The sequence below is a fragment of the Eleutherodactylus coqui genome, chromosome 13, assembly GCF_035609145.1.
Source record: "Eleutherodactylus coqui strain aEleCoq1 chromosome 13, aEleCoq1.hap1, whole genome shotgun sequence".
Classification (NCBI taxonomy): Eukaryota; Metazoa; Chordata; class Amphibia; order Anura; family Eleutherodactylidae; genus Eleutherodactylus; species Eleutherodactylus coqui.
In genome coordinates, this window is record NC_089849.1 from 4,915,287 (window position 1) to 4,932,234 (window position 16,948).

Here is a 16,948-nt window from a genome sequence, read left to right on the forward strand (position 1 = left end):
AAAAAGGACAAGAGAACCTCTGGGTTTTCCAGTTTCTCCTCCTAATAGGTTACTTGACTTGACTGTTTACAGGGGCCCCACAGGTTTATATTGGGGCCAAGGGGTTTAAGGGCTCCTTCCCATTTAGAAGAGGAGTTGTGACTGTTATGATGTGTCCTACAGACTGTACATGGAGAAGACAACAGACTCTACTCCCTGTCTATCTGGAACACCCAAACATATCTTTATGGGTGACTTTATACAGCAGTACTGAGCAGTGGAGAAGTAATTTCAGTATCTAAAACACATTAAACATTACATTCTTTACTATTAGCTTCAGCAACCATGTTTGTGTGCTTCTCTGCTCCTTCCTCCTCTCTCCATAGACTTCTATGAGCAGCCAAAGTCATCACCCTTCTCCACTTCTCGCTCTCCATCTTGTTTTTTTTACTTCACATGACAACAGGCAGTGGAGAGCAAATTACAAGAAAGGGAGACCCCTAGTGGTCAGCATTTTGGAGGGATTTTTTTTAGCACAAAAACGTCATTTTCGGTAGATGAATTGATTTGCACGTTTGTTCATTATCACATTGGCTTCCATATTGGCACAAGCTGTTTAAAAACTGGTCATTGCCTTTATCATAGAAGACCTGTTATGTCCTCATGTCAGCGGGGCCACTTGCATAGCTTTGTGGTCACAGACCCTCGAACTCCAACAATGTCTCTCTTTTGATCATCCTCATTTAGGTTATCCTTAGATTTGGCTCCTGGAAATGTGAATGTGTCAGATGGGCGGTCCCCACCGCTCACTGTCAATAGGTGATATGAGTCTTGATTGACACTGAGTGGTGGGGAAGGGGGCCGCCCAGCTGACACATTCACACTGAGCGGTGGGTGGGGGGGGAGGGGGGCGCCCAACTGACACATTCACACTGAGCGGTGGGGAAGGGGGCCGCCCAGCTGACACATTCACACTGAGCGGTGGGGGGGGGGGGCGCCCAGCTGACACATTCACACTGAGCGGTGGGGGGGGGGGGGGGAGGGGGGCGCCCAACTGACACATTCACACTGAGCGGTGGGGAAGGGGGCCGCCCAGCTGACACATTCACACTGAGCGGTGGGTGGGGGGGGGGGGGGGGCGCCCAACTGACACATTCACACTGAGCGGTGGGAGGGGCGCCCAACTGACACATTCACACTGAGCGGTGGGTGGGGGGGGCGCCCAACTGACACATTCACACTGAGCGGTGGGTGGGGGGGGGCGCCCAACTGACACATTCACACTGAGCGGTGGGGGGGGGGGGGGGGGGGGAGCTGACACATTCAGACCCTATATGGTCGAGAGTATAAACAGAAAGACATCATTGAAGCAGAGCTGTAGCTGCAAACCCATGTAGTCAGCCTGCCGACAAGAGGGCCTGGTGAGGACCTGTAATGCCAGACTCCGGGCATCTTCCTATACTATGTAGTCTGCACTCCAGAAGATGGCGAATAGCTGTTCCTCCTGCAGCGCATCAGTTCCTGAGATCAGCTCCTTCTCAGAGTCATCATGGGAGACGTTCAGATGACATCACTCAACCCGGCCGGGAAAACTGCTGAATCATCCTTTCACATAGATGAAATCACCAGAAGCTCAGCGAGTCTGAAAGCAGACCACAAGGACTAATAACAGCCGAGCTCCGCCTCACAGCATGCTGGGAGAGAACACAGGATGACAGGGAGAAAAGAGGGGAAAGTGACCCCAAAATACCGGATTATGTACAAAACAATTATTAAAGGAAAGGGAAATCTGAAAATGACCTCTTGTAAGAATTACGTTTTTATATTAAAGATCACAGACAGGATTATACTGAGAGGTATCACTTGTATACAGATACTCTGTTTCTCCGAAAATAAGACCTTGTCTTATATTAAATTTTTGCCCCAAAAGAGGCACAAGGTCTTATTTTCAAGGGATGTCATCATAGTTACCTAGCAGGTGCGGTCCGGGTTCCTCCCACTGGTCTGCAAAGTTCCTTAGCTCCACCGGGCTTCCTGCACTCCTTGGCCCCCGACAGAACATCACTTCCTGATTGCGGCATTCATAAATCCCGCATCTAGGAAGCAATGAGTCTGATTGGCCAGCGAGTGCTGCTCTCAGCCAATTCTAGCAGTCACATTGGTTCAGTAAGCGCTGCATTGATTGGCCAGCAATCAGAGCCATTGCTTCCTGGAAGCGGTATTTACTAATGCCACAACCAGGAAGTAATGTTCTGTCGGCGGCCGAGAAGTGCAGGAAGCCCGGTGAAGCTACGGAACTTCACAGACCAGCAGGGGGGACCCGGACCGTGCCCGTTAGGTAATTTATTCTTTTTTTATGTAGTCTGTCTAAGGCTTATTTTTGGGGAAACACAGTAACAGAGGCACACTGACTACTAAGCCTAATAATAGTCCACGACTTCCTGGTCTGCATAGTAAACCTCTGAGCCATTATCTCATCATCACAGACAGGATTACACTGAGAGGTGAAACTTGTATATAGATAACACAGGATCCACCATTCACAATAGTCACAGCTCACCTCCACCCCTCCCTGCATACTGGCCACTAAGCTTAATAATAGTCTGACACTTTCTGTTCTGTAGAGGAAACTTCTCAGCTGTTATCTCATTATCATCACAGGCAGGATTACACTGAGAGGAGACACCTGTAGAGATAACACAGGATCCATCATTCACAATAGTCACAGCTCACCTCCTTCCCTCCCTGTACAGACAGGATTACACTGAGAGGTGACACCTATATATAGATAACACAGGATCCACCATTCACAATAGCCACAGCTCACCTCCTCCCCTGTACAGACAGGTGACACCTATATATAGATAATACAGGACCCACCATTCACAATAGTCACAGCTACCCTCCTCCCCTCCCTGTACAGACAGGATTACACAGAGGAGGCACCTATATAGAGATAACACAGGAGCCACCATTCACAATAGTCACAGCACACCTCCTCCCCTCCCTGCACAGGCAGGATTACACTGAGAGGAGACAGCTGTATAGAGATAACACAGGGGCTACCATACACAATAGTCACAGCTCACCTCTTCCCCATCCCTGCACAGACAGGATTACACTGAGAGGAGACACCTATATATAGATAACACAGAAGCCACCATTCACAAGTCACAGCTCACCTCCTCCCCTCCCTGTACAGACAGGATTACACTGAGAGGAGACACCTATATATAGATAACACAGGAGCCACCATTCACAATAGTCACAGCTCACCTCCTCCCCTCCCTGTACAGACAGGATTACACTGAGAGGTGAAACTTGTATATAGGTATCACAGGATCCACCATTCACAATAGGTGATGTCACAGCTCACCTGCTCCCCTCCCTGCATACTGGCCACTAAGCTTAATAATAGTCTGACGCTTTCTGTTCTGTAGAGGAAACTTCTCAGCTGTTATCTCATTATCATCACAGGCAGGATTACACTGAGAGGAGACACCTGTATAGATAACACAGGAGCCACCATTCACAATAGTCACAGCTCACCTCCTCTCCTCCCTGTACAGACAGGATTACACTGAGAGGACACACCTATATATAGATAACACAGGAACCACCATTCACAATAGCCACAGCTCACCTCCTCCCCTCCCTTTACAGACAGGATTACACAGAGAGGTGACATACATAAATATATATATCACAGGATTCACAATAGGTGACATCACAGCTCACCTCCTCCACTCCCTGCACAGCTCACAGAGCATGCCTACAACACTTCTGTTAGCTCTCCAGCATTTTCCAAGATGAGACAGTGCTGCATGCCACCCCGGGCGCATTAAAGAAACTTTGTCCCTGTTGCTTTTCACAGTTCTGTATGGAAGCTTCTGACTAAAGATCAATTACTGTAAATCAACAATCACAAATGTACAACTGCAGGCAGTTAAACACCACAAGGCACCCGGAGGAAAGGCAAATATGTGCGTTACACATCAACCCCAAATGAACACATGTCAGCAAACAGAGATGGGAGACAGCGGTTCAGATGTAGGGTCTGTGTGGAAGCAGCAATCATAACCGGGCCCCTGCTCATGAGGGGCCCATAGTTTACGCAACAGCCTCGAGACGTGGAGAGAACCTGCAGCAAAGAAAAATGCAGACAATAAAAAAATTTATGTATTTTTATTTTTGGGGCTTTGAAAGCAGATTAAAGGTGCAAAACAAATCTGATAAAACACAATTGTTTGCGTCGATCGGCTCAGGATTGCCGATAACTAAAGAAACCCTACCTGAGTTTTCACCAAGTTTTCTCTTATACCCCCCGATTCTCCTTCCCCCTCATTTGCGGCTGTTTGCACCTTATAAGTTCTGATTTTCATGTGGTCTTCCCCATTTTTCTGCTGTTTTCCTGTTTGCTATCCACTCAGGGAAGGGGAGTGTAGAAAGCCTAGCATTCTGCCAGTAGTTCACTGTCCTGACTTCCTTGCCCTTACTTACTGCACTTCACTGTCTTTTCTCCAATCAGCAGGGAGGCAGTATCTGAATGCCTGCCCCTCTTTTTTTCCAGGACAATCATGCATTTAGAGACATTCTGACTAGAAGGTTAGTAAACCCACTATAATGCATGTACACACACCCACATGCTGTAACATCAGCCGAGATTGTGGACATGTTATCACAGTGTCTGCAGATCTGTCAGCCTGCAAGTGCAGGATAGCTGCCCATAAAGATAGCAACAGGGGAAGAGGCTATGGAAATATGCCTGTGTCCTTGTTACTACAGAAGCTCTGTACCCAACGACAGAGAGTGGATGGCATAGCAGCTGGAAGGGAGACCCCTAGTGGCAGCCACTTCAAATGTGATTTACAGCAGTAAAGCAACAACATTTGTAATGCAAGTATATTACAGAAATGATGAGACTTATTATACAAGCCTGTAGATGGGCAGAAGTCAGCTGAAAAGTGACTTTCAGAGGTTTTCTGAGCCCCCAAATATTGGTGGTGGGGATGGGGCCTCTCAATGTTGCTTCATTGACTGCTGCAGCCAATGGGAGGCTGGCAGGGATGTCATTAGTGATGTCCCATAAACCTGACAAGTTTACAGGATGCCACCAGGCCTGCTGGTTGGGTGACGTCACAGTTCAGATGCCGCTTCAGCAGTCTGGCGCCAAGGGTGAGTATATTACTTTTATGTAATGGTGAGCATGAGGGGGCCAAAACTATATAAAATTAATATCCCAGATTACCCTTTAATCATTGTATTCTGCGAGTGAAGAGTTCTACAACTTCATGTTCTGCTTCAAGAGTTTAGTTTGCTGTCAGTGAATGAAAACACTCTTGTTCCCACTGAGAGGCAGTAAAGCCGCCCATAGAGGTCCGGCTCTTAGCTGGGCAGTGGATACAATTGTATCCAGTGTAGACAACACAGCAGCTGCACAGAGCTATGAGCTCGCTACAATGTATCAGTCTGGAGCAGCTCACAGAGGGCAGATGCAGGCAAGCACGGAGACCTTCCATGCGTGCAGCGCTGGCTGCAGACACACCTTTGTTTTGCGCACGCACACCTTAAACACACAACAGCCGATGACGCGACACTCAAATCCCACAGAACTTGTTATACCTAAGAGGAACTGTGTGCGCTAGAGATCACCCGTGCGGCCGCAGATGTAAGGTGGCCATGCAAGTAAGAGCGCTGTCGGCCCATGAACACGCTGACACCGCCAAGAAGGCATGTGTGCTCAAGAGGGAGACAAGCCGGTGCCAGACACTTCAGGCAGCTGCTTATCTCCTCACAGAAAGAAGGATTGAGTACTTTGGAATCCAACCTATCAGAACTTCATACAGAGGACATCCGCCATCAGGGGGCGGTCAGGAGGCCCCTATATGCATTAGAAAGTTTGTATTAAAGTTAAGCAGAATCTTCACTATATATAATGGATCCCATCTTTGTTACGTCCCAGAATGCAGCGGTGTTCATTAATAATGGAAATCCTAGAAGGAGAAGCTGGCTGTTTCCTTCCTCAAATTTCATGCCTCCCAACTGTCCCAGATATTGGGAGTTTCCCCCCACTCCAGTCCATCAATAAGCCTCAGTAATTAGCGCTCTGTTTACAGCACCTGACCCCCCACCCCCCCCAAGCTCGCTTCAGTGATGGGGAGAGGTGCAGCATTCAGTGCGCTCGGTCCAGCCATCCTGTGAGGGAGGAGTTTGGCTTTATTACCGATACTGCTGGATGGGCGCATAGCTGGCACTGGAACCAGGCGGGGGCACTAAAACCAAGTGGGGACTCAGAGAGGGTCACTTAATAAGTGGGGCCCCAGAAGAGGCATTGGGAATTGCAGGATGCACAGATGAGTTGTGGCTGGAAGAAGTCATCATGGTGATCTGGCCCAAATAGAGAAGAAAAATAGAAACAGATGACTCCGCGACAATGTTAGAACATGTACACACAGAGTCCCAGAGCCCAAGGCCTAGAGTGCACCTCACTTTAGTCTCCACCTCTCAGCCAGATTGAGACAGGCACTGTGTGGGGATGAAAGGCGAGGAGCCTGGTTAGGAAGGTGGGTGAGGGATTCAGTGACTGGGAGGCATCACTCACATCTGTGAGGGGGGCCAATAAAGGACATTATTACTGTAAAGTGACAAAAGAGGTGTGGCCTAACAGGAAAAAAGTTGCCACAGCATGCTACAGGGCTTGTACTCAAGTTGGAAGGTATGCAGATGTCTCTGCAGAGAGAGAGTGACGGGAGGCGAGAGGGTCTCTGACTGCGATTAACTGCCAGGTAGATAGGGATGGGGAGGAGCCTTTGGGGGACATATAAAGCAGCCTTACCGGAGCCAATATGGCTGCCCCACTAACTAGATATAAGGAATTGGGCTCTAAGGGCCCCCTCCCATATTTAGTGCCATAAACAACAATACCTATGATATACTTCTAGTGACATTTTGGCTTTATGTCATTCAGAGAGCTCATGTGACATTGAGCAGCATCTGTGTACATCACACTATATAGCCCATCCATGTGATGGAAGGCTGTGCCGCACCGCAGAGGCATCTGCAAGATACATGGCTACGGCCTCATGTCCACGGCACGCACGGAATCCAGCCCTGCCCGCGGCCAGTGAGCCCTGCTTACATGCATTTCCCCTTAGCGGCGCCCGTGTGGATCCCTCCGCTTTTGGGTTTCCTGTACTGCGCATGGCCCTCATAGCTCGCCGCCGGACATGCGCAATACAGTTTTCCCTTAAATCTCCTGCTTTTCCGCGGATCCGCGGCACGTCCGCAGTGTCATCTGTGGGTGTGCCACGAATTGGACGGCTTACATTCGCTTCAATGGAAGCTGTCCGTCTGGGAACCGCACAAAAATGGAGCGTGCTGCGATTTGTTTTCTGGACCAAAAGGGTCCGCAAATCAAATCTCTATGTCTAATCCATTTGCGGACGCCCGTGCATCTCTATGGCGGCTGGATCTGCGGGTGTCGTTCACATCAGCTAGCAAATAGCGCTGAAAGCTGCACTACATCATCCCAGACTGCTGGCCGGAGGCCGAACGGACCCCCATTATAGTCAATGGGGGGGGATGGAGGCGTTCAGTTCAGTCATAAGACGTAACCAATTGGCTAGGGGTGCCGCTGTCCTGCTCCCTAAACAGAGCAGGAATAAGGAAGCTCCCAACGCAGATGTGAACCGACCCCAATCGGTCCTCATTGCAGAAAATAACCAAACTGTATAATGCACGGCACACACTGACGACCCCTTAATTAGACCCCCCCGGTCCTCTCATGATTGGCGCTCCCTGTATGGTGATTCCCCCCGTGACCCCGGAGTGCGACATAAAATCACATGACAAGTTTTCCGCGGATCAGTTTCAGTGTGAATCCTCATTAGATGGAAGATCCAGCGATCGGAGCGACTTCCAACGAGGCCGGTCATCAGTGCTAGACTAGCCGGGGTCTCACCGCCAACTGGGGGGTTTTTCTCTTGTAACCGTGTGGAGAGTATACAGAGAATGGCGCGATCGGGGAAAACATCCAGCGGAAGGGGATCCTGCGGACGGAAACTCATCACTGAAAGGGGTCGGAGGAGGATGTCAGGAATCGTTCTGACCAACAGGCTGCACAGTCAGCTGAATACAACGCTGGAGCTCCAACTAACGTGTCCGAACGCACAACTCGCCGTTCCTCCGCACGGATGGTATAACAGCAGGCGACCAGTTCCAGCGCCATTGTGTCTAAGAGGAACAGAAAGACTCCAGCGGGCAAAAGAGCGCGAAACTTGTATCACTGAGCAGCGGAGAAACATCTCCTGGTCAGATGGGGCCAGATTTGTTGCTGATGGGAGGGCAGAATTTGGCACAAGCAGCATGAATCGCTGACCCCTTTCTGTCAGCCGGTCAGAACATGTCACCACCGCCATCAAACCTACAGCAACTACAAGAAGCTTCCTGTCCGCAGGGGCCGATATTCCTACAGAACCGTTAAATCTCAGTGGAATCTACACCGCGCCGAACTGCTGGAGATCTGAAGACCAAAGGAGCCCCACGCTACTACATGGGGGTAATAAAGGGGCGGTCGGTGTATGTGTGCTACTAGATGGGGGTAATAGAGGGTCGGTCGGTGTATGTGCGCTACTAGATGGGGGTAATAGAGGGGCGGTCGGTGTATGTGCGCTACTAGATGGGGGTAATAGAGGGTCGGTCGGTGTATGTGCGCTACTAGATGGGGGTAATAGAGGGGCGGTCGGTGTATGTGCGCTACTAGATGGGGGTAATAGAGGGGCGGTCGGTGTATGTGCGCTACTAGATGGGGGTAATAGAGGGCTGGTCGGTGTATGTGTGCTACTAGATGGGGTAATAGAGGGGCGGTCAGTGTATGTGCACTACTAGATGGGGGTAATAGAGGGGCGGTCGGTGTATGTGTGCTACTAGATGGGGCTAATAGAGGGGCGGTCGGTGTATGTGCGCTACTAGATGGGGGTAATAGAGGGGCGGTCGGTGTATGTGCGCTACTAGATGGGGTAATAGAGGGGCGGTCGGTGTATGTGCGCTACTAGATGGGGTAATAGAGGGGCGGTCGGTGTATGTGTACTACTAGATGGGGTAATAGAGGGGCGGTCGGTGTATGTGTACTACTAGATGGGGGTAATAGAGGGGCGGTCGGTGTATGTGTGCTACTAGATGGGGTAATAGAGGGGCGGTCAGTGTATGTGCACTACTAGATGGGGTAATAGAGGGGCGGTCGGTGTATGTGTGCTACTAGATGGGGGTAATAGAGGGGCGGTCGGTGTATGTGCACTACTAGATGGGGGTAATAGAGGGGCGGTCGGTGTATGTGTACTACCAGATGGGGTAATAGAGGGGCGGTCGGTGTATGTGTACTACTAGATGGGGGTAATAGAGGGGCGGTCGGTGTATGTGTGCTACTAGATGGGGTAATAGAGGGGCGGTCGGTGTATGTGTGCTACTAGATGGGGGTAATAGAGGGGCGGTCGGTGTATGTGTGCTACTAGATGGGGTAATAGAGGGGCGGTCGGTGTATGTGCGCTACTAGATGGGGGTAATAGAGGGGCGGTCGGTGTATGTGCGCTACTAGATGGGGGTAATAGAGGGGCGGTCGGTGTATGTGCCCTACTAGATGGGGGTAATAGAGGGGCGGTCGGTGTATGTGTGCTACTAGATGGGGTAATAGAGGGGCGGTCGGTGTATGTGCGCTACTAGATGGGGGTAATAGAGGGGCGGTCGGTGTATGTGCGCTACTAGATGGGGGGTAATAGAGGGGCGGTCGGTGTATGTGCGCTACTAGATGGGGGGTAATAGAGGGGCGGTCGGTGTATGTGCACTACTAGATGGGGGTAATAGAGGGGCGGTCGGTGTATGTGTGCTACTAGATGGGGGTAATAGAGGGGCGGTCGGTGTATGTGCGCTACTAGATGGGGGGTAATAGAGGGGCGGTCGGTGTATGTACACTACTAGATGGGTGTAATAGAGGGGCGGTCGGTGTATGTGCGCTACTAGATGGGGTAATAGAGAGGCGGTCAGTGTATGTGTGCTACTAGATGGGGGTAATAGAGGGGCGGTCGGTGTATGTGCGCTACTAGATGGGGTAATAGAGAGGCGGTCAGTGTATGTGTGCTACTAGATGGGGGTAATAGAGGGGCGGTCAGTGTATGTGTGCTACTAGATGGGGGTAATAGAGAGGCGGTCAGTGTATGTGTGCTACTAGATGGGGGTAATAGAGGGGCGGTCGGTGTATGTGCGCTACTAGATGGGGGTAATAGAGGGACGGTCGGTGTATGTGCGCTACTAGATGGGGTAATAGAGGGGCGGTCAGTGTATGTGTGCTACTAGATGGGGGTAATAGAGGCGCGGTCGGTGTATGTGCACTACTAGATGGGGGTAATAGAGGGGCGGTCGGTGTATGTGTGCTACTAGATGGGGTAATAGAGGGGCGGTCGGTGTATGTGCGCTACTAGATGGGGTAATAGAGGGGCGGTCGGTGTATGTGCACTACTAGATGGGGGTAATAGAGGGGCGGTCGGTGTATGTGCGCTACTAGATGGGGTAATAGAGGGGCGGTCGGTGTATGTGCACTACTAGATGGTAATAGAGGGGCGGTCGGTGTATGTGTGCTACTAGATGGGGGTAATAGAGGGGCGGTCGGTGTATGTGCACTACTAGATGGGGTAATAGAGGGGCGGTCGGTGTATGTGTGCTACTAGATGGGGTAATAGAGGGGCGGTCGGTGTATGTGTGCTACTAGATGGGGGTAATAGAGGGGCGGTCGGTGTATGTGTGCTACTAGATGGGGTAATAGAGGGGCGGTCGGTGTATGTGTGCTACTAGATGGGGGTAATAGAGGGGCGGTCGGTGTATGTGCACTACTAGATGGGGTAATAGAGGGGCAGTCGGTGTATGTGCGCTACTAGATGGGGTAATAGAGGGGCGGTCGGTGTATGTGTGCTACTAGATGGGGGTAATAGAGGGGCGGTCGGTGTATGTGCGCTACTAGATGGGGTAATAGAGGGGCGGTCGGTGTATGTGCGCTACTAGATGGGGTAATAGAGGGGCGGTCCGTGTATGTGTGCTACTAGATGGGGTAATAGAGGGGCGGTCGGTGTATGTGCGCTACTAGATGGGGTAATAGAGGGGCGGTCGGTGTATGTGTGCTACTAGATGGGGGTAATAGAGGGGCGGTCGGTGTATGTGCGCTACTAGATGGGGTAATAGAGGGGCGGTCCGTGTATGTGTGCTACTAGATGGGGTAATAGAGGGGCGGTCGGTGTATGTGCGCTACTAGATGGGGTAATAGAGGGGCGGTCGGTGTATGTGTGCTACTAGATGGGGGTAATAGAGGGGCGGTCGGTGTATGTGTGCTACTAGATGGGGTAATAGAGGGGCGGTCGGTGTATGTGCGCTACTAGATGGGGGTAATAGAGGGGCGGTCGGTGTTTGTGCACTACTAGATGGGGTAATAGAGGGGCGGTCGGTGTATGTGCACTACTAGATGGGGGTAATAGAGAGGCGGTCGGTGTATGTGTGCTACTAGATGGGGTAATAGAGGGGCGGTCGGTGTATGTGCGTTACTAGATGGGGGTAATAGAGGGGCGTTCAGCGTACGTTTCTGTACTAGATCCCGCCATATATAATGGCATCGTCTCCTCTACTATCCCACCCATTATCTGTATGCCTGCGGCCGGCGTCCTGTGGATGGAGGCAGTTAGATGTCGTGGCCACCAAGCTTTGGTTCCGGTCCTCCGGCGTCACGTGTCGCGTACGGCGTTGGCTAGAATATCCCAGTATGTTGTATTCCTGAGACAGCCGAGCGGTTACCCTGCAGGTGACGCACCCGGACGGCCGCCTACAGCCATATATATATATATATATATATATATATACACACACACACACACCTATATTATATACGTGCGGGGGCGGCGTGTGATACCCACAAGCCCCCCGTGTACGGCGGCGTCTGAACAGAAGGATGAGGGGGGTTTCCTCTGACAACAACAGCAAAACCCCCGACAGTCAGAGCCAGCAAGGAGAAGGGGGGTCTGGGGACATTGTGGCCCCCAGCAGCCCCTCGCCCGCAGGCCGCTTACCCTCGCTTGTGCTTGCCGTCCATCCTCTTCTTCTGCCTGACAGGTTGCAGGGGGATATTATCCGTCATCTTGGCTGCTGGAAGGCTGTGGGAGTTGCGGGGAGGTGGAGCTGGCGGCGGCCGCTCCCTCAGCTTCCTGCTCTCCCCATTCCTCCCAGTCTGACCAGTAGAGGGATGTCAGCTCTGGAGAGGCCACTGCTGCACCTTCATTAACCCCTGCGTGGCCTCCAGAGCTGCGCCACAACATGGATGCTTTGCGTCATGTTAGGTCGTATTCACACCGTGTGGATATTTATGCCTCACCATGTCCTCCCTGCGCGGCTTTACTTCAAAACGCTAAAGATTAAACTCCACGGTGGAAAAGTTTGAGGACTTTCGGAATTGTTGCTGCGGATCTCTGGCGTACAGGAGACGCGACGCCGCAATTAAAATCCGCAAGAAAATCCATAAGATGTTTCGTAGAAAATCCACAATAGCTCGCACAATCCGCGCTGCGTGCCGCCCCCCCATGTGCGCAGCCTTTTTATGTGCACACCACCTTGCGTCACTTCGGGGATGCAGGGAACCTGCGCCATAGTGGTCTGCCGCGGCGGAGGCTCACGGAGATGCTCCCATTGTTCTCAACAAGAGACCAAGCATCGCGTGCAATTTACATGTGGTGCGAAGCCGCTGAGAACGATGGGCGGTACAACACGAGAGCGCGCACAAGATAGGGCGTGCCGCGATGTGATTCCCACATCACATTGCACAAACAGCACAACTGTGAGCCCCACTCTTTTGAATGGGTTTGTACACATGAGCGAGTGGGAAACAAATCGCGGCAGGACCTATCTTTGGGCGCGCCATCGCATCGCCCATTGTCCCCAAAGGGGCCGGGGACAGCATCGAACGGCGTGCTAGGTGCTCACGATGCGACGCAAGGTTTCCCCATTGATGCGATGCGAGAACAGACAGGCCTTGCCCTATATATAGTATTAACCACGTGCGGCGTTGGAACGGCCGGCGAGAGAAAAAAGACCTCGTTCATGCGCCACTACGCTCCGCACCGGCAAGTGTCGCTGCGCAGACGTCCATCTGAAACCGCCCTAACTGCGGATTGATGTGAATTGAAAATGGCTGAAAACCTGCCTGCAATTCCGCATCAAAATCTGCAGATAGACCTACGGATTTGGTGCGGAACGCCGCAGCTGCGGATTTGGCTGCATCCTGCGATGCAATCCTGTCCGTGAAAAGGTTGCTTATACCTGCGATTCTAACTGCGAACGCAATAAAATCGCATCACATTGCGGTGCGTGTAATTATCGCCACGTTCCAAAAGGAAAAATCCAAATTAGCAAATAACGTAGCAGTTTTCTGCGCCGCTGCAGTTGTTTCGTCTCGCGGTATTCCTGCGTCAGGAATGGTAATAGACCCAATGACAACAACGCGTTCTATTTCCGTGCATCTCGCAGCACACAAAACTCACATGGGAATGTCCTTCGTGTAAAAACGCCCTAAAGCCGTATTTACATGATCTGAGAAACTCAAACCGACATCTCGCTGGTAAAAATGCGATTTTGCATGTAATTGCGATACGTTTTGCAAGAAAATCACATCGCTGAACGCTTTTTTAAATAGGAAACAGTAAAAATCGCATCACAAGAAACCCGCATGAATGTCCCTCGTTGGGAATAACGGATGCGCTGCAGTTTTTCCGTCAGTACGCATCGCTGCAAGAGGAAAATCGCCTCCGTAAAAATGATCATCACAAATCACGGGTTGCAGTTCCATGCGTGTTTTGTGTTTTAGGCCTCATCTCCACGGGCAGAATCTGAAGACGGGCGTTCCACTCCCGATTCCGCAGCAGTAACCCTCCATAGTACACTATGGAAGAACGATTCTTCCTGCGCACCAGCGGAAACCAACTGCAGTTTCTGCTCGCAGATGAAAAATTGCAGCACGCCCTTTTTTTCTGCGGTTCCCGCACGGACATTGCGGCCAACGGAAGCCATCCGATCCGCTGCGAAGCAGGAGTTTAAAAAAAAGAAAAAGGTACTGCGTTTGTACGCCGACGCGCCGGTCGGCACTGCCGCTCACATCCACTACCTCACTCCGAGAAAAAAAACACTTGTGAATAAATGTATAGAAACTAATGGGCCTTTTTGCAGCAGACGGGGCAAATCTGGGCCAGAAAGATGCAGTTTAGAGGCGGAATCCTTCCAGAAAAATCCAACTTGGATCCCGCTGTGTGAACATACCCTTACATGCACAGAAATAGTTTGCCATGGCCTTGGGCATTTGCCTCAGTGCATACTGTAGGGATGGTGTAACGCTGCTCCTTAGTCCTGTAGGTGCTCCTCAGTAGTCAGGAGTTGTGCACTGGCTTCGCCCACCTCCCACTGATTGACAGCTTTCTCCCTATTACTGTCAAGCAGTGGCTGGATGATGGTGTGGGCAGGGCTAGCTCAAAGCTCATGAATATTGAGGGTTACCTCCTGTATGTCTGAGCCGAAAGCTTCTAAGAATCTAGTTTAGAGAGAATTGTGACAGTCACATCGCTGTAGTCGGCGACCCCGCCACCATGTGCAAGATGTGATATGGGTGGGCATAGATGTCATAGGACCCTATTGGACCGCCTCTAGCTTGTATATAACATGTGATACAGGTGAGCATTGAGACTCCAATACCCTGTTGAAACACTTCTAGCTTGGATACAAGATGTGAAACTGACAAGCATGGAGGCTTCAGTACCCTGTTGGGATGCCTCCAGCTTGGATGCAAGATGTAATACGGGCGGGCATGGAGGCTCTAGTACCCTGTTGGGATGCCTCCAGCTTGGATGCAAGATGTAATACGGGTGGGCATGGAGGATCTAGTACCCTGTTGGGATGCCTATGGATGCTCTAGTACCCTCCTGGGCCTCCTATAGCTTGGATACAAGATGATAATAATACTCTTTATTTGTATAGCGCCAACTTATTCCGCAGCGCTTACAGACACGGGAGAACACAGACAATACAACAATAACGTGATATACAATTAGTTTGATGTCAATGGGGTGGGGGTGATACAGGAGGTAGAGGGGGGGAGGGGATGAGGCATGGGAAACACAGGCAGTAGGGGATTACGTGTGGAAATCAGTTATTAGGAAGCAAACAGGATGTGGCGGTAAGGGGTGCAGGGGTAGAGGTCATATGTGACAGGCAGGGTGGAAGGTGTGGGGAGCCATAGGGAGGGGCGAGGGACTGGGTCAGGAGATTTGGTATGCCTTCCTGAAGAGGTGTGTTTTTAAAGCGAGTCTGAAATTTCATGCATTTGGAATTGTCCGGATGCCTTGGGGTAGAGCGTTCCAGAGGATGGGTGCTGCTCTGGTGAAGTCCTGTAGGCGAGCGTCTGAGGTTCGTATAACTGGGGTGTTTAGTCTGAGTGTGTTAGCCGATCGGAGTGAGCGGGCTGGGTGGTGTACGGACAGGAGGGAGGCGATGTATGGTGGCACGGTGCCATGCAGAGCTTTGTGGGTGAGGTAGAGGAGTTTAAATTTAGTTCTACAGTGGAGGGCAGCCAATGCAATGACTGGCATAGTTCAGGTGTAGTGGCCCAGAACAATGGGGCCCCTCCATAACTGTATGCATGCATTTGTCTATGTAATGTCAGTGTCTTCTGTGTTGTATGATTGATGTGTATTGCATAGCTGCAGCACTGAAAGAGTTAAGTTTCTGGTATGTGAGATGACTGTCTAGAAATGTAGCATTTTATGGTGTGGGTGGATGGTCACCTGACTATGCTTGATATATGTGGTTGCAAGGTGTGTGCAAGAGGCAGTCTGTTCTGGAGAGAGTGGTGGCCTGGGCTTGCTAGAGGTGTGCAAGGCAGCTGTCTGTGGGTACTTTCCACCCACAGACACAGAATGGAAGAGACCGAGAGAATGGCCTAATGGCTGCTTGGGGACTACTACCCTCAGGAGTTCGCAGCCGGAAGAGAGATAGTGAGGAGTCGTCCTGAAGCATGTCTACCACCAACAGTGAGTGTGTACCGGAAGAGATGGAAAGAAAGGAAAGTGTGTTACCGGGCCCAGGACCTACAGATAACTAAGACTGTGGTTTCTCCTGCCTACCCATGAGTCCTCCCTGTCACACCACTTGTCAAGTTTCTGTGAAACTGCTGCTGCATGTAAAGAGTTCTGTGAACCAATGTTCCAGTAAAATGACTAGTCACCCGTCCGTTTCCAGAGGCCGTGTCTTAAAAAGTATCCGTGCGTGTGTGGATTTACTCCGCCAACTAAGAATTCCCCCACGGAAGCTGCGTGAGAGAGGGTTTACTCCACCAGGTAGGAATCCCCCGTGACAGTTTATTAGCCTGCCCTCGGCCCCTTGGATTTGTCACCGGTTACCCTCCGGGGGAGAGATGGTAGTGCCACCGTGACAAGGCCCAAACTCTATCCACGCTGCACAGGGGGGTCTGAGAAATGGGCTGGATAGAAAAATGAGCCTACCTGCTGCTTTTAGTATGGATTGGAGAGGGGAGAGTCTGGTGCGGGGACGGCCAATGAACAGCGAGTTGCAGTTGCGGGAGTGGATGAGGGCGACAACGAGTGTCTTTAGCGTATCCGCGGTGAGGAACGGCTGGATTTTAACAATATTCCTGAGGTGCAGGTGGTGGTAAAGGAGAGGTCAGAGTCCAGTGTGACCCCAAGGCAGCGGACGTGCTGTCTGGGGGTTATGGTGGTGCCAGATACTGATAAGGAGATGTTGCGAGGAGGTCGGCTGGTTGAGAGCGGAAAGACGAGGAGGTCAGTTTTTGAGAGGTTGAATTTGAGAAAGAGTGAGGACATGGTGTTAGAGACAGTCTCTGAGATTTTGGAAGAGTGGTTCAGAGCTCTCACGAGAGGAG

The 16,948-nt window shown here is 51.1% G+C and overlaps 1 protein-coding gene across 1 annotated transcript in view; it reads right to left on the bottom strand.

Moving 5' to 3' along the window:
- The window catches only part of ATP9A (ATPase phospholipid transporting 9A (putative)), a 119,559-nt gene extending 107,361 nt beyond the window's left edge, over nucleotides 1-12,198 (bottom strand). Inside the window, exon 1 of the mRNA XM_066586949.1 lies at nucleotides 12,081-12,198. Coding sequence (XP_066443046.1) covers nucleotides 12,081-12,148 — 68 coding nt within the window. The 5' untranslated portion in view covers nucleotides 12,149-12,198. The remainder of the gene's footprint in view (nucleotides 1-12,080) is intronic.
- Nucleotides 12,199-16,948: the final 4,750 nt, after the last annotated feature.